This window comes from Passer domesticus, chromosome 1, assembly GCF_036417665.1.
Source record: "Passer domesticus isolate bPasDom1 chromosome 1, bPasDom1.hap1, whole genome shotgun sequence".
NCBI lineage: Eukaryota > Metazoa > Chordata > Aves > Passeriformes > Passeridae > Passer > Passer domesticus.
The window spans coordinates 5,532,555-5,559,048 of NC_087474.1; the positions used below are offsets into that span (position 1 = coordinate 5,532,555).

The following is a 26,494-nucleotide window of genomic DNA, read 5'->3' on the forward strand; positions in this document are numbered from 1 at the left end:
GACATTTATCACTGTGGAATAACTGAAACCCAGCAGGGTGTGCACAGCACCATGGCAAGGGCAGCTCCATACCTGCAGGTGTGAGTACCAGAGCCTGTAGGATGTCAGAAAGGGAGATGATACCCACAATGCTATCAGCTTCATTCACCACCACCAAACGATGAACCTGCCAGCAGGAGAAGAGCCTCAGATATATTTACCTGATTTCAAGTAGGCAAAGCAAAGAAAAACAAACAAAGAAACAAAAAAAAAAACCAACCCTAAAGTAAAGCAGCGTGAAGACAAGTAGGAAAAAACAACCCAAAATGGTTCAAAATGCCAGGAATAGCAATTCTCTCACAGAAACACAAACGTGCTTGCCCTACATAAATGAAAATAGTGAATGTTTAAAAGGCACACAGCTGGCTGACTGGCAACAGAATCTGATGTGAAGTGACAGGTAAGTCAAGATTTAGGTCTTGAAAATCCTTCTGCTCTCAAAATGTGGCACTCACATCAAACACTTTTCCCCAAGTTGCAGCCCCTGCCCAGCCCCAAAAAATTACATACAGTAATAAAATGAGGATTCCTTCTGAAAAATACTTCCTAATTTCCTCAGCAGAGAGACACAACACTAAGACTTTTTGTATTTTGACACCTCTGAGTTGGTTTCAATAAAATTTTTCTCACAGGGATACACAATGGAAAGTGAGTGCCAGATTGGTTTTAAAACAATTTGTTTTAAACAGACTGTTTAAGACAGAAAAAAGATTAAATTTATCTATGCAAATAAACACAAGGACACAACTTGGGAGAAGGATTTACCAACAGTAAGACCGTATTTTCAAACGATGATGTTATCCTTACAAACATCTTCTATGGAACATTTTACACCACAAAACCTTTGTGCTAACTGCAGGGAAATTAGATGGGTACTCCTGTATCCTGAGGCTTATTGGGCAGAGCAAGCTGAGAAAAGCCACACAGAACCAGGGAAGTGTCTGTCCTAAGTTCAGAGCCCACTACATCTTTACTTTTACCCAAGTGAATTATCTCTCTTCACTATGAAGTTGAAAGAAAAAAAATTATTTTTGATAAAGCTACACTGGTGATATTTTAAACAGGTTTATTTTTTTCTGCATATGCACATATTTAATAATTTTATTCCTCTCTCAGTGTAATGAATTCAAGAAAAATGGACAATGTTTCATTTGCTTAATTGCTTGTAAGATCAAGCAGTTGTCTGGCAGCTAAAAATAGCTGTGTAGTAGTTTTGACTGACTCATTTTTACATGTAAGCTCACTGTGTTTAGACTGAACGAGAGGGTAGGAGTTGTTCCTAAAACACAAATGTCTAAAGCTTCTTAAGATAGCAATAAAATAATCCAAGTTTGAAATCTGTGTATCAGGAATGCTAAAATTATTCCATTCAGGAGGAAGCTCAAGCAAATGCTGAAAGCTACAAGTAGAAATTGCCTAATGAGGTTCTAAGGGCTTCTTAACAAAGTGGAAGTTTTCCTCTTATCAAGTGCATGCCTGGTTACAACCCTAAAAATAAATAACTCTTGTAATTGATGATATTAAAGCATCAAAATGGAGCTGATCACACCTCAGAGACCACTGAAACTGGGAATATTGATTTTCTTCTGCAGAGAAGCCTTACAGGGGAGGAAGACCTACAAACTCATTCACCTCTGCATGTAAGGAAGCTCCCAGTACTTATAAACAAGATAAATAGCACCAAAAGAATGGACAGCACAGAGATAAAAATTTGCAAGAGCAGTTAGTGAAGGCTTCTTCACAAGAATTTACTTTATGGCCCTGTTTGACTGCATTTCTATGAGAGCAGAGCAGGATTCCATCATGCATCAAAACAGCTTGCACCCAATAAATTTCCTGAGCCAAGCTATAAACTGGGAGTTTAACAAACGATTTGTTTGCAAAACTTGTGACAAGACTTAAAAGAAACCCGGGAAAGCTTTGCATTCAGTTTAGCTAATGTCATAAAACAGAAATGCAAAAAACTGAATATCATTAGAGGTATACTGTGAAATATTTTGCACACCCCTATAAGCATCTAAAACCTGAGTCTATAGAGCAGACTGAGTTGAATATTAATCATTATAATTATTAAAAAGTAATTAGATAATTAAAATATTTAATATTATAAATATTATATTAAATATAATTAAAACATAATTATCAAAAATACTTTTACCAAGTTATCAAAACAACTTAAAGAGGATAAATTTGTACTCTTTATCAGTTTCATAAGACAAATTGTAACTTATAATGCAGGGACTCACCTCAGCCTTCACTATTCTATCCACAATGGTCTCCAGTGTTTCCAGCATACTACACTTTACAACACCTTCAAAATACTGAGAGCGGTGCTGTAGGGCTTGTGTCACTGTGATATCTAAGTTATTATACGTTTTTTCAGCAGCAAGATTCTGCAAAAAAAAAAAAGAAAAACTCAGGCCACGTCAGACAGCTCAGTGCTTAGTAACAAAGCACTCCATAAAGTAAATATTTTGGCATCAAGCAGATAGGCATTTCTGGTGTAAGCTGAGTCCATTCCAAGTAACACATTAAACAAAGCAGATGCTCTTCAGCTTCAGATCTGGGAGCTGTCAAGCACAATGATGCTGAACACCACCTGACACCCTGGTAAATTGATCAAACTGGGGATCTGCATTAGGCCAGTGAAAATCTTGCTTTGTAGCTCATCTTTGGCTTGGTGTCACTCACCCTGCTTTTGCCACGAGCAGCAAATGTAAAGGTGAAGCTCTTCAGATTTCACACCAGCAGAATATACCATTTTTTGCTGTTTGTCTTTCATAGGGCTGGGGAAGACACTGTTCTGAACACCAGCCACAGAGTAGATGTCAGTGGCTGAGAGCTAAGTGGAGAGCAAATTCATTCTTCACCTTCCTAATTTGTGGGCTCACACTCCCTCTCCTGGACTCAGCTGGTGCTGCCATTCAATGACAATCTGGGTGTATTTTAATAACTGTGAGAATAATAACAATGAAACCCCACCCCCAGCACTAAAAGGAAGAGATTAAAAGAATTTGAAAGCTGACATTTTTCACTTTCATTCTAAGAACAGGATCATGCCTGCAGTGAGAGGACTCTGTCCAGACCTGCAAAAGCTTTCAGTAGGTGAGACCATTGTGGTATTTTAGTAGTGTTGGCACACCCTGGCCCTACTGATTCTGCTGCTGAGGCACTGAAGGAAGAACAAAGAGAGCTTTTAGATGAAAGCACTGGACCAAGCTATAAAATTCAATTAATTTTTGGCTAGAAGATACTTGGGTCAAGTTTTTTGATTGAATTACACCAAACGTGACAAGACAGGTTCAAGGTGATCATGAAGATAAAAACAATTTTAGTTAATTAATTTAACCAGGTCCTAATGAAGGACGTTGAGAGGACATAAAAAGCTTCTGCAAACTGAAGTCACCCTACACACAATAACTGGTGCAATATAAAGCTATCCCTATACAGCATTCCATTCCCAGGTTTCCCCAGTCAAGAACCTAAAATTTAATTTAGAACTCTTAAAATGAAAGAAATCTATCAACTTAGCCAGCTGCATAGCTTCAACCACCAAGCAAGGATATTAGCCACATGGTTAAAAGCTAAAAATCACCATCTTGGAAATTCTTTGTTTATTGGAAGATCAGATCCATACACTTCAGATTACATTTTTTTTCCTTTTTTTTAAAGCTGAAGATCAGGTTGAAGCAGCCTGATGAAATCTGGAAGCTCAAAGGTGATTATCTTTTAAGAATAGAATCTTTTAGATTCTTATTTAGAATTTAGATTTATTTAGAAACTTAATAAGCAAACTAGGACATGTGAGGAAAACCCCAATTATAACCCAAATCAATAGATGCCCTCACTCTTTCCCATGTTAGCTGTATGCAAACAATTATATCCCAAAAATTATATTTTTGTGGCCTGGAGTGTTTATCCAATTCCCAATACATATTTTTTCCCAGATCCAACATCTCTAAAAATCCAATTTTCTGCCTCATCACTTAAAATGAAAAAAGAAATGAAAAACATAAGGAACCCTCTTTTTGGTGTCTTTCTGAAGAAGAATGGGAAATGAAAGAAACATGTCCTGCCTCAAAATCTAACACAGTTACAAAAGAAACTGAAACACAGAAAACACAGAACCCACCAACTGGGAAATTTAATTGTCTTTGATACACCAGGCCATTCTCTCTGCAGCTACTGCCTACTCCCTGACAAGCTTTTATGGCAGAACAGGATCTTACACAGTAAGAATCCTAAATAAGAAGACAAATGCCTAGAAATGACAGGCAAGAGCAGTGACATCACAGAATTTTCAGTATTAAGAACTATGTTTGCAGCCAGAGATATTTATAAGCTTAAAGTATTTCCACTTGGGACTATTCTCCATTTAACTGAATGCCTCCTAGGCAGTGTTTCAAACAGCTGGAGTCTTCATTAGTGCAGCTGGTTGGTGGCAACCTGGGCAGTGAAACCTCTAGAAAATAAAATAGTTGTCAGATGCTGCCATTAGGAAGCAGGTGCACACAGCTGGGAGGGGACAGGGATAAAAAGATATATATATATATATTTTTCAAATTTCTGAAAGCCATGAGAATAGAAAAGGCTTAGAGGCTGGTAAATCATGGCATGAATCTGAGTATGCAACTGGAATCTTGAGGGAAATCCTGGATTAGATCTAAAGCAGAAGGAATACAGATGCAAGACTCTGGAGTCAGAGACACAAAAGAATGGGCCAGGTAGTTTTTACATCACTGAGGTCAAGCTGTACAAACTACTCAGACTGCAGAGAGAAATCTGCATTCTCTTTGAGAACAGACTGGAGTGGCAGCAGCTGGAGAAAGGAAATCCTCACTCAAACATAGAAACCAACAAGAAAGAACAGTTCAGCTGTGAGGGACCTACGGAGATCACCTGGTCCAAGGGCCTGGCACCCAGGGAGGAACAAAAGCTGAGACATTTTACTCAGGGCACTGCCCAAGTGCCTCTTGAGCACTGACAGCCCTGGGGCACTGCCCACCTCTCTGGGAAGACTGTTCAGTGTTCCAACACCTCTTGGTAAAGATCCAGCCTTGATCCCCTCCTCTGGATGATGCCCAGCCAGATCTTACTTTGGGCAACATCCAGAGAAATAAAAGCCTGTGTGCAAATAGCACTACTAAGGATAACTTAAATAAAAGTAGTAATAAAAAAAAATTATGTGCAGGGTGAACTGGATCTCTTTCATTCAGTTTGTTAATTACAGCCAAAGGAACAAAATAAAACTGTCATATTAACAAATTAATTTGCAAATGCTTACTACATATAAAATATTTAATATAATTTGAGATATACTTACTATTACATCAAATTTGGAATAAATATCTACAACTTTTCCTGAAAAGAAAAGAAAAACAAAAGTTAACAAAGTGCTTAAAATACAGTATCAGTTTTCTTGCTACCTGCTTTCAGCACCAAGAAAGAAATGATAGGTCAAGAAGGAAAGACTGAAAAAACCCAAACCCAAGCAACCTATCAAATAATAAAATTCTTCCAAGCCCATCAACCTACATTGTGCATAAGTATTTCTTTATACTCCCTTTCTTCCCCTATGAATTTTTAATTTTTTTTTTTACTTTTTCTTGTGTTTTGCCTCCCACCCTTCTGTACCCACCTGACTCATCCACCACAGGCAATGCCGATATCCTTCGCTCTACGAATATATTCAAGGCTTTAATGATAGGAGTGTCTGGATGTATGAAGGCAATGTTGTGATAAGTTCCTATTCCAAGTTCATCCAGATTCTTCTTCATAAAGGCAGGCTTTGGCATCTCTGACATCTAGGGGAGTCAGAAGGAATGGATTTACACCGACATCCACCCATCCTTCTGCAGACTCCAAGTGATGCTTACAGGTCACTGCAGGTTCCTGACACCACATTAATACAAAACCCACACAACCTAAGGAATTTCTGCTTTGAACAGAAACCAAGACATTAAATAACTGTTCAAAGCTCTAAATTAAGACAATGTAACTAGGATTTTTGCTCCATTTTTTTTCTGCAGTTACACACCACTAAAAGCTATGTCGTTCCCACTAAAACTGGAGGGAGAAGATAGAAAACATTAATCTGAATATTTGTTGCTTTGAACTCTTGTTGCTTTGTTTGGCCTCCTGTTCATTGCTGTGACAAACATTACTACAGAGTTATGACAATCTCATCTCTGGGAGACAATTCATTTTTCTTTTCATGTAAACAAACTCCTGAAGTTGAGGAGATGTTCCAGAAACAACAGCAAATTACACCAATAGACAAGTCCTTGGTGTTTAGGTTTCTTTAAAGGAGTAGAACAAAGTAAAGGTAAAATACAGGTCTTATAGCAAGCCTTAATTTTCCTGTTACCAATTAAAGATACACAAAGACACAATGAATTTGGAAATTCATTATGAAATTTCTGCACTAAGACTTTAATTACTTAATTATATCACATGTCTACTGTGGGAAAAAATCAGTTAAACACAGCATAGCTTTAAATACTTACAAAAAGCTGGAGGAACTTGAGGATTCTTTTATGGGTAAGTATATAAAGTGCATTTCCACTGACTGGATCTATAACTGGCAATCTGTGGATTTTGTTTTTGATCAACGAATATACAGCATCAAAAAGGCTGAGGAGAAAAACATTTTATTTAATGAATTCTAGCTAACAACAAGTAAATCCAAGTGATATATATATGTACACATTTATAAACCCACATGAAGTATATGTGGTAATTAACTGCATTATCTTTAATGCTATAAAAAACAGAAGTTGAAGCATTTCAAATTAACTTTTGCAGCTTTTTGCTTTGCAATACATGAATAACTATATGCTCATGGAAATCTAAATCCATTAAGAAAATGTCATGCAAGTTCATTTTGTGGTATAAAGTATAGAAAAAAAAATTTCTTCACAAGTGTAAATTGTTTTTCCAGCAAGTGCTGTGCTTGCAGCACCCCTGCACTCAGAATGGGCCTTTCTGTTAAGAGATCAACTGTGAAAAATGGAGTTCCTGCACTCAATGAATCCCAACGCCAAACAATTATCTAATAATTTCACTGAATTATCACTGGGGAGTGGCAAAAATTATCCTTAGGAGATCTAAAACATTCCCATGCACTGCAGACTGGGATTTAGCAACACTCCAACCTGTGCAAGTCTGCTCTTCTTGCAAGTGACACTTTTATTTTTTCCCATGGTGTATTAAGACCATGATAAAGCAGCTGACCAGCAATAATTTAGCAAGTAAAAAAGTTGGCAAAGCTCTGATAAACACCCACTTTTTGAAGCAGGCTTCCTCCCATGGACAAGCTGTGTGTTCTGGGTCCATCACAGGGATGAAACAGCCCCATTTAATGCACACAGAGCCAGGATTCCCCCACTGCTGCAGATCCCACTCCTGGGGTGAGTGTTTAACAATTCCCAAGTGCTGTCTGACTGCCCCAGAACCCATCCCTGGATCAGGTCTGCAGCTGACTTGCTGTAACATTTTATAGAAGTTTTACTGCATTTTCTTTATGGCAAAGCTGCTCGTGCTGCACTCTGACTGAAATCAATTATGGCTATTTTGTCTTAATAATATTATTTGCAACCTGCCACCATTCAAAATACATCCCTCATGACTGAATGGAATGATTTATTCATGACTAAGTGGCAATTCCACTGAGGTACTGCATATCATTACTTCAGTGTAATCACTGGAGCTCCTTCACCAGGGCACAAACAATCCTGCTCCACAAACTGAAAGCAAGAACCACAACTTCACCCTCAAGTTCAGTATTCAGTAGTTCTCAAGACTTAAGTGATCAACTAAATCTCCCTCTGAAGTTATTAGTAAATAAGGCATAATGACAGTTTAAAAACTATTTATTTCAACATCCATCAAGGAGAAAAGGGCAGTCATTTATATTTTAAGAAACAGAGCCTTACAGTAGAGCAGAACAAACCAGAGAGATATTGTCTTTCCTTCAGTTAAGGAAAGTTACTTCCCTTGAAAAGGGCTTTAAGTTTCCAATGACTGTGACTGCTGAGAACAAGACAGCTGAAGGGATCTAAATTTTTTGATTTTCCTGAAATAAAGATGACCTGCAGGCTAGCTTGAAGGGTCATCCTATTGCCTGCATTGTATTTTAATTCTGACCCATGTCTAGCTTAGTTACCAGAACAGTGATGCTGATAAACCACAAAAGTTCAATTTAAAATTCCCTTCTTAGGATAATCAAAGAAGTCTTCACTCACAATAAAAAAAGCTCTCACCCCTTCTTGATTATATTAAAATACAACCTTTCTTTATTGTACTGTAGTTTACAAAACAAATTGTTTCTTCTTACATATAAAGAGACAAATTGCTTCTTCTTACATTAAAATCAGAGTTGAGACAGCGTTAGTTTATTTCAAGTTAAGCAGAGTGAACAGTGAAATCCTACCTTGCATCTGGGGAGATGTTCACTAAAGGTTTAAAAGTCTCTTGTAAATAAAGCTCTGTGGTTAGAAAATTAATAGACTGTTACCACTTCAAACGAAAACATCAGCTTTTTTATGAAAGCATTTCATGAATTCATTCATACAAAATTAAGTGGCAGACAGCAATTTACAGTTAGTTATTCTACCATTTATGCACAGTGCTCTATATTGACATAAAAAAGACATAAAATTTAAAAGCAGGACTAAGCTTGATACCAGCAGAGGTCACTGCAATTACAACAAATAATCCTTTACTCCTGGTTCTGTGTGTGCTGCACACAGACACCTCCATGTATCATTCCATGGGACACACACTACTTTTTACATGGAGCTGCCTCCCTGCATTCAGCACCTCTGGTCACACCCAGAATTTGGCAGGAATTTCTGGCTGCAGTGTGCAGCTCACTCGGGCACAGCTCTGTTCATTCCCACTCCACACATGCCTCACTCCACTCGCTTCTTTCCTTTCTTAGAGAGCCATGAACGAGGGGCAAATTGTCACACAGCCCACATCACCAGCCCACAGCTGTTTCAGGTAGAAAAATAAGGAATAGAGCCAAAAGAGAAGCTTTTACTATTTCCATTTTCATTAAAAAAATGTGGAGAGAAGTCTAGGATGAATTCAAAATCCATTATACTGAAAAACATCAGAACCTAGTAAATTATCAACCAAGTAGTAAATATTCTTACCCCTCCAGGTTTCTATCTTGTGTTCCTCCAATTCATAAATCTGAACCTACAATGAGAAGATGGAAGTTCAACTTGAAGTAATTTCACTTTAAATCCATCATTAACACTGTAAAGATCTGAATAATATTCTTTCAGTGTCAAAAAATCTAACAGAGTAAGAACAACACAACATTTCTTGTAACAATGAAAAAGGGTGCAATCCTGCCCCTAATGCAGAGTACAATTCTGGATTCATCATTTCAGGGGACAGGAAAGCCTTTTACTGGCCCAGGTATTTTCTGCACTCAGAGACATCACCTCAGTGATTTTACCACCTTCAAACAACCATCCAGGGTAAACCCTTGGGGGATTCCTCACACACCCACACCAGTAAAAAGCTTACCCTGATCACCTGATTTCTTAATGCCAACAGAATAAAGTTAGCTGATCACTGACAACCAAGAGCACTTCTTTTAGGGAGAAACTACCTGGCTGTTCCTCACCACTCAGTGGTGGACATTGTCTAGCACAGGAGTAGCAATGTGCTTCCTACTCTATGTCCTGATGCTTTCAGGAAGAGTGACTAAAAAACTTTAAGAATTATATTTTCTGCATAATTTCACCTATTAAAACTAGAGCATTCCCTGATGCAACATTCATTTATTTATTTTTCTTACAGAAGACTGCATCAGTCACTGAAGTCAGATACTGTGCCTCCTCAGCTTCCCCTATTTACTGCTGCCAGCTTAAGCAGAAGCTGTGAACAGGACCTTAGACAATGTAAATGAGTCTCATCAGGCAAAGTCCCATGGAAAACCAGTAATATTGATGCAGAGGGTGATTACAACACAAACAATTTTAAAGAAGTTACCAGTGCACAAGCACTTTTAATTTGTTCCTCCCCCCACTCCTTGTCAATCCCCAGGGAGAAAAAAAGAATTATTTAACATGAAGAAAGGACAGTGCACAACACCACTGGCATCTGATGAGAATTTCACTATCAATTTTAAAAAGCAACATGAGCTTTGAGAAGGCAAATACATCAGATGTCTGCTCCATCCAACTGTTCTTGATTTTTTAGTTAGTAAAACATAGTACATATGTTTTAATTGGTAGGGGGGGGAATTGTGATTTGACAGGAGCAAGAAAGGGATGTAAATGTTTGTATGAACATGCAAGCTAGAGAATTCAATCAACTGACTGCCAATGGGAATTTCAAATTACAGTTAATTGAAGTCAACAGATCTCCAACTGATTGTGCAATTCAGACATGTAACTAAAATATTTGCATATATTTAACTAGTTTAGCTTGTTTATTCTATACCATCACTCCAAGAACAGTAATTTTTTACAGCATCCAAGCATCTGTATGTTACCATGCAAAGACTTAAACAATAATGACAATCATCATAAACCTTTCAGTTTGCTATATCAGTCTCTGTACTGTATGGCAAATGATCAAATTATAGCTTAACATCATACTTACCATAGGAGACTTATAGTATCTATGCAGTATGTTAATGAAATCTGTAATTGTTAACATTCCTGTAACAAGTGATACAAAAAAAAGTCTTAGATATATACTTAACATCTAGAACTTTCAGCTATTTTCTCAATTTATATTCACAATATATAACATGATAAATGTTAAATCCATGTAAAATACTACTGGTATTGGACTATTTAACACTGGGATTTCAAAACCATGTCTGCTCACTTTCACACTGACACAGTGCTTCAGAATAAAAACACATCCTAAGTAATATTCAATATTATAACCCATGTGCCTCTCCTCACTTTCAACCTGACTCCAAAACCCCTCAAATTCAGACCACATCCACCCCCAAAAGCATGGAAGGAAAAGAGGGGGTTTAGAATATCTTTCAAAGTCAGAGAATTATTCTTGCCTTTCATTTTCTTTTTGAATAAGACACATTCTCATTATGTACTTGCCAAGTCAGGCAGACTCCTAGACTCAAATGAAGGAACAGTATAATACATTTTTCTTGACTATTACTTATTACAGAACTTCATTCAATCATTTCCATGGTAATCTTCAATGCTGTATGGAAATGTGACTTTTCAAAAGAAAAAAATAGCACATCCATTGTCTATATATATATATTTTAAGCACCAACATCAAGCTATGTAATATAATATTGATGATTAGTTTAGTTACCTGAAAATATTAATCTTTTTTGAGCTTTCAAGTTCTAGATTTGAGAAGATGCAATTGCTCCACTGTTTACTACTCTTACATCTAAACTGAAGAAACTAAGAAATGGGGAAGGGAAAAATTAATCTGGAGTTCAGCTTTAAATCAGCAGAGCTTAGTTACAGACAGAACATGAAATTAAATCCAATTAAAATAAAAAACACAGCACTCCTATGGCGTATTGCAAGACTGCTCCTCCCCACTTGGATATAAAGTATTTTAACAAATGCTTCATTAAGTATCTACCATTAATTTCCAGGAATCCTCAATGTTCCACAAGAAATACATATAATTCTATTTGTCACTGCCACTGTGACCCCATTTTCTAACTGAAAGAGAGATCTAGTTTTGGAAGATTATTGTTGTGGTAATTAATGACATGATTTTTAAAAGCAGTACAGAGATCTAATGTTTTTCACCCAGCATGGGACATCTCTGTAGCTTCAGTTCTGGTTTTAGAGATCCTCACTGCACCTCACTGAGCCCAGGCAGAGACAGCCTCCTACTGCACTTATATCAGGATACTGGAATATTAAATTATTCTCTTTATAGTTCCTGTTTTCAGATTTTCCTTTCTGTGACCATTGCCTTTATTTTGAAATATACAGTGAAATGCAAATATTAGAGACTGAATTTCAGAAGGATGGGACCTAAAAGAAGCATCATGATTTTCTCAAGTTTCTCAATTTGCCAGTATTTCTCTAGGATGTTATGTGATGGCCAGGCTCAGGTCACCTTCTGGAACAATAAAGCACTTTGGAAATTCAAGCAATCCTGAATAACATCAGAACTACTTACCTACAAAACTCTGTTTTTTACTCTCCCACAGTGGAGCTGCTCTCACACCGTTTGCCACCAAGGCAAAAAAGGCTTTCTTTACCTGAAAAAAAAAAAAATCAAATTTTTGCCTTGATTTAGCATACCAGACACAACAGAAGGTTTCCCCTTTCACCATTAAAAAACCCAAAAGCAGTATAACAGGTAGCTGGCATTCAAAACAGAACAGAAACCAAACAAAAACCTTCAGCCTTTAACTTTTAAAATGGCTTAAAATCTAGAAAAAGCTTAGCAAAACCAGATTTGTTTTTCTTTTATTTTGTGGATATTCTAAATTAAAGCTTCTGATATATCCATAAACTAGAGAGGGCCTTACATTTAACACATGAAGACTATGCTACATTCTAATCAATGTTTACTGTAGCAAGTTGTTAAAAACAATGAGAGTGAAACAACAACAGTTCCACGTCTCCTACAGCTTTTAGACACCTGATTTATAAATTTTTTAATAAGTTAGATTATTGCAAATATGACTGAAAGTTGAAAGAATTATCTGGCCTGTTTTGCTGCTAAAGAAATCAACCAAGCACTTCAATTTTTCATTAATTATTTCTCTCCAGAATCAGAGGTTACAAGGTCATGGTGTCATTCTGGAAAGAAACACTTCCCTGTGGACTCTGGTTCTCTGAAAATGAAGGACTCAGGTACTGGACCCCAAAATCCTGATCTGGTGATGTGCTGGAGTATGACATCCTTCCTGGCCTGCCCACACCCCTAAATAATCTTCCTATGGAAAACACAATACAGAAGTCATGGTTCTTGTTCATGTCTTGACCTGACACAAAATCAGGACACAACCAAGTCTTTATTTCTGTATCCATGAATTTTTTCCTTGGTCCAAATAACACAGAATTGCAATTGCTGGATGACTGCAATCTGAACAGATCATGATTTCACATCAGTATCTGAAAGGTCTACTTTAAATTATGTGCCAAGGGATCTTCTCTACTTCACATTAATAGGAATAAAAGGGCTTCACAGTCAATGGAATCAGCAGCCAATAAAGCAGTGGCAAGGAAGAATGTAGGCAGTGATCTGCATTTCTTGCTACACCTATGCAGCCTGACTGCCTCCTCCCTGACCATGAGAAGCAAATCCACCCTCCAGGCATCAGCACAAGGCAGAGCCTGACTTTGGGGATCCCGTATCACCAATGAACAGGAATAACCATCAGCCACCATCCCTTAACTGCTTTGAAACTGAAGAAGCCACAGGGGGAAAAACAACATCAAAACCCCAGGGAAACAAGTAAGACTAAATCCACAGGGTTTATCTAGAAAATGGTTAAACAGAAAGGTGCCAGAGGTGTTCAGCCACCCTGCTGAAACAAGGAGTCAGCCTAAATAAACATTACCAAATCCACCACAGGAGCATCCTAACTCATGAGGAAGACTGAAACCACAAAGAAACCCCCCAGGCAAGTTACAGGAAGTGTTCCCACATAACAGCATCACACTCTGAGTTAGTGCAGCAAAAGCAGGGAGCTATTTGGGGAGCAGATACAAGACAGATATGAGTTCACACAGACCAGAACAAAGTTCTAACCATTCTTCATCAAAAAAAGGGGAAAGGACCTCACACAGCCTGAAACCCTGAGCCATCACACAAGGTCACAACCACTGTCAGCTCATGTCCCCAGTCTTTCACAAGAGAAAAAGATGTTCAAGGCTGGATCAGAGCCAGAAGGGAAGAGCTAACCTACAGAGACCAGGGGGAAATAGCTTTCTCCCAGGTAGCAATCATGCAACACAACTCCTCCAGCAAGTTTACAAACCCTGTAATTGATAACCTGGAAGAGAAGCATGCCCCTGGCAGAAAATGTGTAGAAAGCCAACTACAGCACTTCAGGCAGTCCCCAAATTCCTGCTATTCCTTTCCCAGACACAGCAGCAGCAAAGAACACCAGCCAGCACCATGCTCAGATGGGTGAGACAGCAAGGCTGAGGTCATATTTTAGATTCAGAAAAGACACTTCAAGAGAGAGAGTTCCAAAGATGTACTACTCAAGATGCTGAGCTTGTAGACAATCCAGAAGGAGAAGAAAGGATTCTTCAAAGGATAAGTTCTTGCCCTGACCCTGCTGTTTGATTTACTTTCAGGTTATTTGCCTCCAAGAATCACAAGAATCTTCAGTTAGGTGCCATCTTGTCTAGCTTTAAAAGACACATTTTGGAAAATCTGAACAGATACAATTTGCTGAACAGATACAGCTACTAAGACAGTTCAGAATTAAATCCTTCATAAAAGACAAGGATTTTAGCTTAAGCACTAGAATATGAAACATTTGATGCAATAAATCACCAAAATTTAATAAAGAAATGCTTAATCCCCTGGGCTGCCCTCCTAGACCACAGCTCAAGTGACCCTGCTATTGTTGCCTTCAGTTGTATTGTAGAAAGTGTTACATGGTCACCTTTTAAATAAAGTAATAATGCCATCAGTTCTTACTGTTAATACTTGTCTCTTATTCAAGTAAGGTAACTACAAAGCAAAAACCCATCCTAATTCTTATTTGCTAAAACTGCTTGCTGGTGAAAACAGATACTCATCCACTCACACTTCCCTGCAGTTTCTTTGGTTGACCAATTTCAGTTGCCCAAAGTACAGCTTGGTGGCCAGCCAAACACAGGGGTGTGGAGCTGGGCTTCTGTCCAGCACTTTTTGATGTTTCAGTGATGTTCATGCAGAAAATACCCCCAAGGACCTTGCTTTCTGATGATACATAGCAGCCTTTGAAGATCTCCACCATGTCCCATCTTTGGACCTCCAGCAGCGTTGTTAATTCTTGACCCCACAGTGCTGGACTGGCCTGACCTTCACAAAGCCATTGTTCAGCAGCCAGAGCCCACAGATTGTTGTTGTTCAACACCATGTACACACACTCTTTAAACAAAACACTTTTGTTCGCATCAACCATGCCCTAACACACACAATGAGCCCCTAAAAAGGGGATTTATCCACCCAAATTTAGTGGCTGTTCTGACATTTACCCTGACCTTGCATATTCACTGTCAACTGGGCACGACTCACCAGCCTTCCAGAGGGATTAAGCTGTATCCCACAGATGCCATCTCCCCCCCACTAAGATGTCTGGACATTTACAATTAGAAGAGCAATCCTACTTTGTGTGACTGCCTTCTCCAAGAATCTGCCCTTTAAGTAGAAGAGTCACATTTCAGCAAAAGAACACAGCAGCTAAATCCAGATATATCACAGATCACCTCAACAATAGCTGCTATTCCACTGCACTGAGCACAAGAGGAACAAGCTTTTCTTACTACAGGAACTCATTACACTAGGAATATGCTGAATAAAGAACAGATTAATTTAGGTTAGCCACAGCCTCTGGAGGTCACTGTTTCTGCACACCATTCAAGCATTTCCACTGCACGTCTGAAGGAGGACAAAGCCTCCTCCAATACAACAGTCATTACCAAGAAAGCAAGAGACCCAGACATAAAAGTCCTGTTTTCCAGATAGAATGTTTGGAAAATCTCGTCCCTTACAGTTAGTGAGCTCCTAAAATAGCTGGATTACTGGGCAGTGAAATCAAGAACAGTGGTAGAAGATTTCACCAGGCTGCAGAATAAATTTTTCCTCACTGCTGGGAAACACTGAAAGGGACACTCCTTCTTACCAGATACCAGGGATTTTACAAACCCTTACAGAAATGCTCTCCCCAGTAAACATCTGTGAATGAGGGAACCCACCTGAAAGGAAAACTGAGGATGAGCTCATTTCCAAAAAGTCAGTGTTTGTACAACACTCACGTTTGTTTTACCTAACACTGTGTTATGGAAACTGTAACCATGTCTGTAAGTAACCAGTAATTCAGACTTGTCTTCCAGGACTGCCCCATAAGGCAAGCAGGGTGACTACTGTTGAAATATTCAACTTCATTTGCCTTGCAAAAAGACTCCTGTCCTTGACAAATGGTTGTGAGAAAAGAGCTGTCACAGTTCCTGGTGCTAAAGGGTCAGAGCTGAGCAGAGAATCCTACTGAGCTAAAAAACACAACTCAGCACCACTGCCTTGTGACAGAATTCACTCAAAGGTGGCAGAAGTAAGAAACAAAGCTAGGGAACACCTTCAGATATGCCAGCACCAAGCAAGAGGATGATGCAAATCCTTGTCCAGTAGCATGGACAGCATTCAAAGACCTGCCAGAACTTCTGTGGGGTGGTTGCCATCAAAAGGCAGGATGACAAATGTTTCTCTGTTTCACTGGATAAGCCAGCATCAGCCACTAGCCTGGAAAGCCCCTAATGTAACCCCAGGAAATGTCCATTTTTATCAGATCAGAATAGAAAGGAAGAAGCTCCTTCTTACAATCTTTGGCACAGAGCTCCCATAAAAGCAGTACCAGACCCAGCTGATATCCCTGACATTTTTATAATCTCTGATTCCTGATGGGTGGATGTTCTAAGGTGATGTAGAATATTCATCATTTTCACTAGTTAAGTTGACAAATTCCCAGCTTATTTTTATTCTCAACTATTTTTAAGGAGCACAAAACTAGAGAGGACAAATACCTCCAAAAATACACATGCAGACCACAGTATCAAACCCAAATCTTTCAAGCAGTCCCTAAGAAACAACCACCCTTCCTAGCATAACACAGTACAAAGTCTGACATACAGTTCAAAGGAATTTACAAGAGGAAGACATCCAGTCTGAGCAGACTTGGTAAGACCAGCTGGAGAACTAAAGGAGAAGGTTGGATTTCTACACCAATACACTCATCACACATTTTAAGTACCAAAGCATGGAGTGGCTTCTCAATGGCTTCTCCTTGCAAAGGGGGAAAAGTTTTATAATTTCAAAGGAAAACAGCATTATCTCTATCTCCACAACATGAGCAAATGTGGCAAAGTCACTCCAGACAGACTTTGTTCTCACTGTTAAGAACACAAAGGTGGAAAAAAAAGTTACTCTGAGAATTCCTTCTTAAGAAGCCAAACACTCTCATTTCAATAGTTCTTACCAAGCAGGAAGACACACAGGTCTCTGTTGTAACAGGAAAATCATCAGGGCTCTGCTGCAACCTTTGTACAGCATAAAACCTGGGCAACCCACACTTTACTCCCTTGGTTCAAGTGTGTTTGTGAGCCAAGACTCCTGAATGAGGCAACAGTTTCTAGCCAAACATAAACAGGACTGTGCTTCTTTAAGCATGGCAAGTTCTCTGGCTGCCCAAATCTTAGCAAGTCTCCAAGAGAGGAAAAATTAAAAACCTCTGCAGGAAAAGCTGAAGGTCTTGCTCCATAAGACAGGTGTGTAACACATCTCCCCTGCTGCTCCCTCACACTGCCAGGATTTCAAGCAGTGCTTCCTCTGCATGAGGCTGCCACCTGAACAAAATCCATGAAATATTATTTGGGAACATTACTATTCAACATATTACTAAGTTGAAAATACAACTTTGCCACAGAGCTCTTTGGACAGCCTTCCCCTTCCTTGCTGTGGGCATCACCTTCAAAGGACTTCTTCCTATGAGCTAAGCTGGAATACTCCTGCATTCATCCCCAGATCCCACAATCACCATCCTGATAATACAAAAGCAGTACAAGCTAAATATTCTCCAATTCCATAGGGCACTTTCACTTTGAAGCAATTCACATTGCTTATTCATATTGCAGGCATATTTAACTTGCAATTCCTTTTTTTCCCCCCTTCAAATTGTTATGACCAATCCAGATATCTTTTCAAGTCACAGAGAACTACAGTCCTGCAAAGGAGCTATTTTGAAAAGTTTAAAATCTCTCTTCTGGTGCATTTATATAATTCAGTGTTTTTACAAACTGATTTGTCTGAAGAGACTAAACCAGTATGATGAACACAACCAACCATCTCAGCATTGTGACTGCTGCATTCAAATTCATTTTCCAATTACTTTTTTTTTTTTGGTCTGTGAATTTGTTAGAAGCATTTCCTCCTCAAAGGATTATGCTGTCAAACAAAGAGGATGCCTAAGGACAATAAAGACTTTCATCAAGGGACAAGCACTCTTGGACCACATCAAGTAGAATTTCCTCCTTTACCTCACCAAGTAGATTGCAGAAACACTGGATGAAGTTGTTATTAACTGGGCAGCCACACTTGCCTCAACATCTGAAAAACCCCAACCAATAAACATTCACAATCACGTTCTCTAAGTCAGGCTGAATTTTGGAAAGCTTTTATGAAACCAGATCAAAATTCCTTTATCTTTTGCAGGTGATGGAAAGGGAGCACTCCTGGGCAGATCATGCATTTATCACCATAGCTGAGCAAAATGTAAGATGTGATGGTTTAATACCCTTCAGGGCCAAGCCAAACCCCAGAAGTAACAGGTAGAGTCTTATCCTCAAGCTAAAACTATGCACATATTATAGATTTCTCCCCTGGGAGCAGGTTCCCTGTCCACATGCAGAATTCCTCCCCACACCATGTGCCCGTGGAAAGGTCCCAGTCCAGCCAAAGGCACCAAACCAAGTCCTGCACTGATGCTCTGTGTCACTGTGCCCAAACTGGAGCTTTCTGCTGTCCCATTTCACACCACAATGGGCCAAGAGGGAACATCAAACCAAGTCCTGCACTGATGCTCTGTGTCACTGTGCCCAAACTGGAGCTTTCTGCTGTCAGATCTCACACCCCAATGGGCCAAGAGGGACCATCAGGTAAATCTGACAGGCAGAGCCAGTGGGATCAGCTGCATGGGGAAGGGCACAGAAGTTCCTTCATCACAGATTAAGATCTTATCCAAAAAGTGGTGATGGGGCAGAGAAGGCAGGAAGAATGATATGTAACTTTCACTCAGCCAAGCATAAACACCATACCTACACCCTCTACAGAAATTTCTGTTTAAGTGACACTAACATTCCTCCAAGATCCACAAATGAGTGGTTCCTATGGATTTTGAGAGCTGCAGGAATTAAATTCCTATGCTTATATACCAGCAACAGGAGAAGCTCTGAAAATACACAAGTTTTCCCATATTATGCTACTGATTCCAGCCTGATCTCAATGAAGGAGCTTTTATGTGGCTGCTCCACTGCCTCAGCCCACATGCTGGTTAGAAGCTAAATTAGATGATTCTCTTACAGCTCTGTGGGCAGGGCAAGCAAGGAGGGGTATTCACACTCCTCAGAAATGCAGACAGCAGCAGCTTCATCAGGGAGAAACCTCAAAGCCAGCTAGGGAACAGACAGTCAGTCCCTTTGTAAAGCTGTGTGACAGCAGACCCAGAGTCTGCTCTGTGGCTCTGGGAGCAAACCATCCTTGGAGGATTATTCCTGGAAGCCTGATTTATCTCATTACCGTGGAGAGAGGCAACACCCCAGTCAAGAATGACCTGGAGAGAATCAGAATAATAAATCCATTTACTGAATAAAGGCAGCCCAAGGAAGAGAAATATAAATCCTCTTCCATTCTTCTAATGTTGAATCCATTGCATGCTCTGTAGAAGTTACAAGGTATACTTACTGCCAGCTTGTCAAATCACTGAAGAAGTTTCCAGAATGTTTTTTTAGTTATGTAGTGGAAAATTATTTGAGCTCTTACTAGAGTGACAGGTTCTGACAAAAGCCTACATTGGTGATAACAACATCTGCTCCATTAACAATGTAGGTAATTTCATTAAACAGAAAGGTTAAATAATTTAACCGGGTCATGCAAAGATTTCTTCTGCATACAGAAGGAAATAAAAGGGAAGAGTCTTTATGATTCTGAAAGCCTATTCTGATAACTGTTTCCATATAAACATGACTTTTATTAGTTTATAAAGAAGTGCTGGACAAATGCTTTTAAAACAGTTTCAAGGTCATGGCGAGCAAAAGCTATGTAAGTTTTATTATTAAAACCCAAATTTACTTGTAACAGGTAAGACTAAAATTTAGTCAAAGATTAGGCAGAGCTTTTGACCCAAAGAGAGCTTATGCAAACCCCACAAGACACAGCCACTACATTTGCTAGCAGTTCATTCTTGGTACTGCAGATTGCTGCTTGAAACAAAGCAGGGAAGTCCCCATCTAACACTCACCTTCCACACTCCTCTTCAAGGGTTAATTGCTCTGTGCTAGAAAACAAGCTAATCCTTCTCATCTTTGTGTAGTCTGGGCAAAGCCACAACAAATTAATACATTTCTTTCAAGGTCAGACAAAAATCTGGCCTTAAGAAAGCTTTTGGAGTTAAGCTCCAGAGATTGCTGTAAGCTAGGTAAGAGGCATTTCCTTAAAAAATGCTAATACAGTTCAGGATGGGGGGGAAATGTATTGGTCTCTAAAAAAACCAGATGCATGCAACAACAAGGAAAAACTGAAATCACATTAGATGATGTTAGACAAAGTAGCCTGGCAGACAGAATGTCAACAAAGTGTTATATTTCATTCACCTTTTAGTTAATACAGGAACTGTTTTGTTTACCATCAAAGGAAAAGATCAGATTGCTGTGTCACTGTATGTACCTGATACTGGTCAAAACCAAGGAAAAGAAAGGAAAGGCAGCCCTGGGTGTCCCCTCCTTCCCCCTGATCATCTACACAACAAATGGCAGTGCTCACAAGGTGTGCTGAAGACACAAATGGTGACCAATAAATCTGAATTCAGCTCAGTGATTTCCTAAAGTCTATCATAAAGACAAACCAGAGCCATTTATTTTTAGCATAATTAGAATGAAGAAGAACAGCAAGTTAATGCTTAGAGCAGCCCTTCAAGGGACAACCTCCCTAATACCTCCTAGGGGCTGTGAAGGGTTTATCTTCCTGTTTACATCTCAGGAGATGTGTAAAAGATGAGAAAGTTTATCCACTGTGAGCTGTACATTGTTGCAACTTGCCCAATTTCCCCGTCATTCACAGAGTCAAATTTCCAGACTTCACAGGAAAGCTCATAACATCTAATTGTCTGCTGACTCTCTTCCTGGTCAGATCAGACTTTATGAAATTGCTTTCATGTGTGCCAAGCAAAGACAGTATCTTCCTGGGAAAAGCCAAAGGCAGCAGCTTGTCACAAACAAGGAGCACTCGTGGGTCACAGGCAGGGAAAGGCATAGCCATGAAGCTCAACAGGATTCCATAAATATTTATGAGGAGCAAATAAGTATTAATAAACTGAAAAGGTGAAACAACAGTCCACTGTCAGTCTAAATCAAGAAATCTGTGCCAGCAAGCATTTTCCCAGGCAACATCTGCCACTTCCAGGTTCAGCATGGGCCAGGCACCACTCCAGGCAGGCAGAGCAGAGGCAGATCCTGTTTTGGGGAGGCTCGAGGTGAAACCTCACTGAGATCAGCTGAACAGAGCAACACTGCATTTATTCAGTGTGGATGCTGGGTGCCAAGGGGCACGCTGTCCTGCTGAAGCACAGCTCTCCTGCACCAAGGAGCTGATGGCCAGCAGAGCCACAGCCCAGCTGTGACAGCCACGTGCAGGTGACAGAGCAGACACAGCACCCTGTGCTCTGCACACCCCAGCACAGAGCTGAGCCACCCCTGTCCTGCTCTTTATTAGCTGCTATTTCTGCTATTTAAAGCCTTCCTTCTATTTCCAGGGTAAGGGCACCTCACCATCCCCTCTCTTGGGGCTAAAACAAGATTCCCTTTGAAACTTCATACTCATTCCCCCACAGACACTGAGAATAAATATTTACTTTTATGAATCAGTGTTGCTTCAGTGATATGACTGCTGCCCTGTTATATAAGGGTGACATCTCCAATTTTCCCACAACTAACAACAGGTTTAGAATACTTTCCAAAGGATCTCACGAATAATTATCCATGTGATGTGTGCTCTGATCGCTGACCAGCAGAGGGAGACGGGATACTGTTGCCAAACAAAAATCCAAAATCTGGAATCTTTCAAAGGATGCCATGAGAACACAACCCAGCTCCACTTTTTCTTCTTGCTCTACTGATGATTACTAACTTATATTAAGGGAGGCAAGAAGTGAGCTCCTAAATTGTATGTTTTAGCTCTAATATTAATAAAAACCCGAATTCAAATCACTGAAAAACTTTTTCAATGCATCAGGTCTTTTTTTTTTTTGGTAGGTGTTTTGTGTTTGTTTTTATATTAGGTGAAACACTGATGTGGGTAGGAAAGAAACAGACCCTGGAAAGACAAATATCTATTTAAGAGGATTAATGGACACTGAATGTTTTAGAGCTGTGTTTTCAAAGTATGAACTGATACAAAGTCCTGAGGTAGTGGACAATAAGTAATTTATACATTAAAAATTAAAATGTAAGGAACAGTTTGAAGTTTTATTTGACCATCCTTACTGGGCTAATTATCCACCATGTACTTATTCTGCTGTTTTAGGCAAATACAAAAAATATTCCGTTTTCATATTTCATACATATTTGTGCACCAGCCAAACTGAATGGCCACACTCTGTTTTGAAGATACTCATGGTGGCACATGAACACAGGGTGCCAGGTAAAGAACTGAACAGAAATACTGAACAGAAGTATTTAGAAGATCTCCTAACAGTGTAGGTTTGGTAAGCATTCAGATCTCCCTTTTTAGTGTTTTCTTAAATGGTTCTGCAAAACCTGCTAGGTTGGAAGATTGTGCCCATGGCTGGAAGAGGGATCCTCCTTTACGGTATGATGACTTCATAAATTAAAAGTAATGCAAATGGATTAAATGTAATAATGCAAAGCCAAAAAAATGCAGTTTAGAGGGAAAAAAAAAAAAAAGCTCCTCACCAGCAATGCAAGTTCAAGATTTGGGCCATATTTATTGTGTACTAGAATCTGACTGAACAACTCCAGACTTCCCTTCTACCACCACTGCTTTCAAATACCTGGAGAAGCAGACTGAGAATATGACTCCATGATCACTTTGTTCTTATCTAGCTGTAATCCCTGACAATCATCAGGGATGCCAAATAAGACAGGGATTTTTGTGAAGTGCTGGTGGAAAGTTTTCCATCACCATTAAGTCACCTGTTCTCCTTTGTGTTGAAAACTCACCCACTCACTCACTCACAGTTTCCCCAGGTGTTCCCTCACACTGGCTTATTACCTGGAGAGGAAACTCTCACTTTTTGACATTAACAGCATTTTCTCAGCACAGCTCCAGCAATGAAAACTGGTATCTGGCATGATGTCTTTCATCAAGAGATCTGGAGACTCCAAATCAGTGGCCTGCCCCAATGGCCTCAAAGATTAACTGGAAAATGGAATAAAGAAGAATCGTCTCCCCAAATGCAGCAGTGAGCAGGCTCAACCTTTGACCCAGGTGAGCACTGACAGTGCAGGCTGTGGGTCATGCCCACTGCAGATAGCAACTCCCAGCACAGTGTGAGGAAAAAATATCTTCTGCAATGAAAAGGAGGCCAACAGTCTTTGAGAAGAGTGACAGTGAACCCCATCATCCTAAATCTGATTTTTCAGGTCGAAGAGGTCTAAATTTTTTACTCAAGAGCTGACAGTCATCCTTTCTTTCAGGCAGAAGCAAGGAAACACTGCAGAACTTTCCCCCCTCTAAGATAGTGAAAAAGTCACTGTAGATTTTCCACCTTTCAGATCATAGCACTCAGTCCAGCACTGTATACAATTATCTGATACACAAGATGGTTCTGTGAATGTTTTGGGACTGAGTATCTGTTACATGGCTGCCTCTTGAGTAGTACATTCCAGACCAAAATTACTAAATAGGCTTACTTAAGTCAGAATTTGAGCATCTTTACAAGGAAAAACATACTGAAACAGCAAAAAAACCAAAGCATGCAAAAAAATACCAGTTGCAAAATCCAGGAAACAAAGAAAGCCACAGCTTTCTACCACACTGCAGAACAGATTAGTCTGTTTCTATAGCAGGCAGCTAATGCCTTCTTTTGGCAAACAAACTCTTCAGACAGAGCCAAGAGTCTAGCAGATGATTTACTGATTAAACGCAAAATGAGAAGCTGAAAACAAAAATTTTCTGGAGAATGTAATAATTTGCATAATTAAGCCATCCATTTGAGTCCTAAACTGTCTTATCAGCATAGCAGGAACAGCCTCAGAGCACCTGGGAACTCCTCGGCTGTTGCACAAGGATCTTCCACCAAATACCTTTATGAAGATTCAGGTAACCATGAAGAAGCCAATACAAATTAGGGCTCATCTGAAATTTTTGTTTTTAGACATAGATTTCAACTGCAAACCAGATTACATCCCCTCTGTCTGTTCTGCTGGGATGTCTTCCCCCAGCTCCTCCTCTGGCACAACATGAAAGACACAGTTGAAACAATATAGTTTTGTACAGTCAGAGCACAGCACGATGGCAGTACTTCTCTTCAAGAGATCAAATTTCATTTAACACTCAGGAAACACTCATTTAAAAAAAAAACTAAAAAACTGCAAGCAAAGGCAGAGTGAAAGGAGAATACTCACTTGTAGCGTAGTGTCGAAAACAACAAGCTTAGAGCTTGTTGGAACAATGTCATAACACTTGTGTGACCTCATGAATCGCACATAAATGTCACTTTCCGATTCTTCAAGTGCTGCAAGTAAAAACATTGTGTTGTTTTATTTAAGCAACCTTAAAAAGAGTAGTAAAAAAACATGCCAAATCAACTGAACACCGCTGCAGAAGGACAACCCTAAAGCAAACTCAAATTCACACTTTTAGATCTGGACAGACAGTCACAGGTTTGCACTTTGCACTTCAGACTCATCTTTCCTTTCAGATTAAATATAAAATAGACAAAATGTATTGTTCTTCTTTGATAAGAAAGGATTACCATGCTGAAGAGTTACATTCTTAAAAAACCCCTCTTTTTTTTTTTTTTTCTCCCTAACAGCAACTACTGGAACATGCATCTCAGCACTATTATGTACAGAGGAAGACAGTTTGAAACTCAAGTAATGCTGGGCTTGATTAAATTAGTATTTCTTGAATCTTTACCACTACCTGTTTCACTTTTCACATAGTAGTTTTCTATTTTCTAAAGAGGCAGCAGGCAAGGCAAGCTCTGTAATCAGCTCCATTCTCTTCAGGCTACACAGAGCATCACAACTCCAACACTTTGTTTATAAATCCAGGATCCACGTGGCTGGAATGGTTTTAGTGCTGCATGTCTGTAGCAAGGACATGCAATCACATCCATATTACCTTAAATTTCCTTTGCATTTGTTCAGATGCATGTGCAAACAACCCCCAGATCTGCCCAGTTACATTAAATTTTTTTTCTTTTTTAAGCAGTTTGGCTCTCCATTATTTCATTTTGGAAGCAGGTACCTAGAACTTGGTCAAGGACAATCCCTCCATCAGAGATTGTACCCTTTAGACCCTGTAGTAATTCCACAGAAACTTGGACATATATTACACTTTTGAAGAGCACAATAAAAAAAGACAACAAATTTAAAAAAAAAGCCTTAAAATACCTACTGGCTATTAATGAACTTCATAGTAGGGAATTAAAACTGCAAGATCTTAATTTGCTAGATTTGTTCAAAATCAGTTACCTTGCTCTGGATAAATTATTTGTCATTTCCACCAAATGGCTCAGCACAGCCTTTTTAGTCCAAATTTACAGAAGCAAAGCTGGATCTTCCAAGCAAGTGGCTGCTCCAGGATCCAGCAGCTTCTACACACTGAACAAGTCCTTAATTTCCTACTCCCATTACTCTTAAAATAAATAATTAAATAAGTAATCAATAAGTCTGCTCTTTAGAAAGTTATGGTTGCTTCTGCAATCCTAAGTGCAGTCCCAAGAGCCCTTATTTACTTCAATCTCAAGTTTGCAAACAATTAAGATACTACAGGTAGAAAGGAACAGCTCAGATTCCACCAGAACAGTGGCACATGTCAAAAAAAATGTATGGATGTGGCACTTAGGGATATGTAAGGGATGGTGAACATGGTGTTAACAGTTGGACTTGATGATCTGAAGAGGTTTTTTCCAACCTAAATGATTCAATGAGTCTATAAACCACAAAACAACCAGCTGAAAAAAAATTACCTTTTTAGAGCACATCATGGCTCCACAGAGTCTTGCCAACTCACTAACAATTTTTAAATTTATCAGGATAAGCACAATAACTGTGAGCCAGAACAATTCAATCAGGGGAGGCTGCTCATGGCAGCCACAACCAGGAACTCTTACCAGCACAGGGAAGGTGTGCCCCTAAACCCTCCTCTCACTTACCACACCTTCCCACCCTCCAAACACAACTTCAACTGGACCCCAACAATCCCCACCCAGATGCAAAGGAGTGGTTAAATTCTATCTCACCTTCTGCTGTCTTCCAGCTCAGGGGAGACACCAAAAAGGGACTGCTTCCCTTTAATTTTA

At 39.4% G+C, this 26,494-nt stretch overlaps 1 protein-coding gene across 7 annotated transcripts in view; it reads right to left on the bottom strand.

Moving 5' to 3' along the window:
* Positions 1-26,494, bottom strand: part of PRKAG2 (protein kinase AMP-activated non-catalytic subunit gamma 2) — a 210,484-nt gene that overhangs the window by 3,515 nt on the left and 180,475 nt on the right. For all 7 annotated transcript variants that reach the window (XM_064431668.1, XM_064431726.1, XM_064431760.1 and 4 more), the window contains 10 exons: positions 24,591-24,700; positions 12,190-12,271; positions 10,663-10,721; positions 9,198-9,243; positions 8,471-8,525; positions 6,546-6,672; positions 5,678-5,843; positions 5,363-5,400; positions 2,286-2,432; positions 73-166 (listed from right to left, as the gene is read on the bottom strand). In XM_064431668.1, the coding sequence (XP_064287738.1) occupies positions 73-166; positions 2,286-2,432; positions 5,363-5,400; positions 5,678-5,843; positions 6,546-6,672; positions 8,471-8,525; positions 9,198-9,243; positions 10,663-10,721; positions 12,190-12,271; positions 24,591-24,700 (924 nt within the window). The remainder of the gene's footprint in view (positions 1-72; positions 167-2,285; positions 2,433-5,362; positions 5,401-5,677; positions 5,844-6,545; positions 6,673-8,470; positions 8,526-9,197; positions 9,244-10,662; positions 10,722-12,189; positions 12,272-24,590; positions 24,701-26,494) is intronic.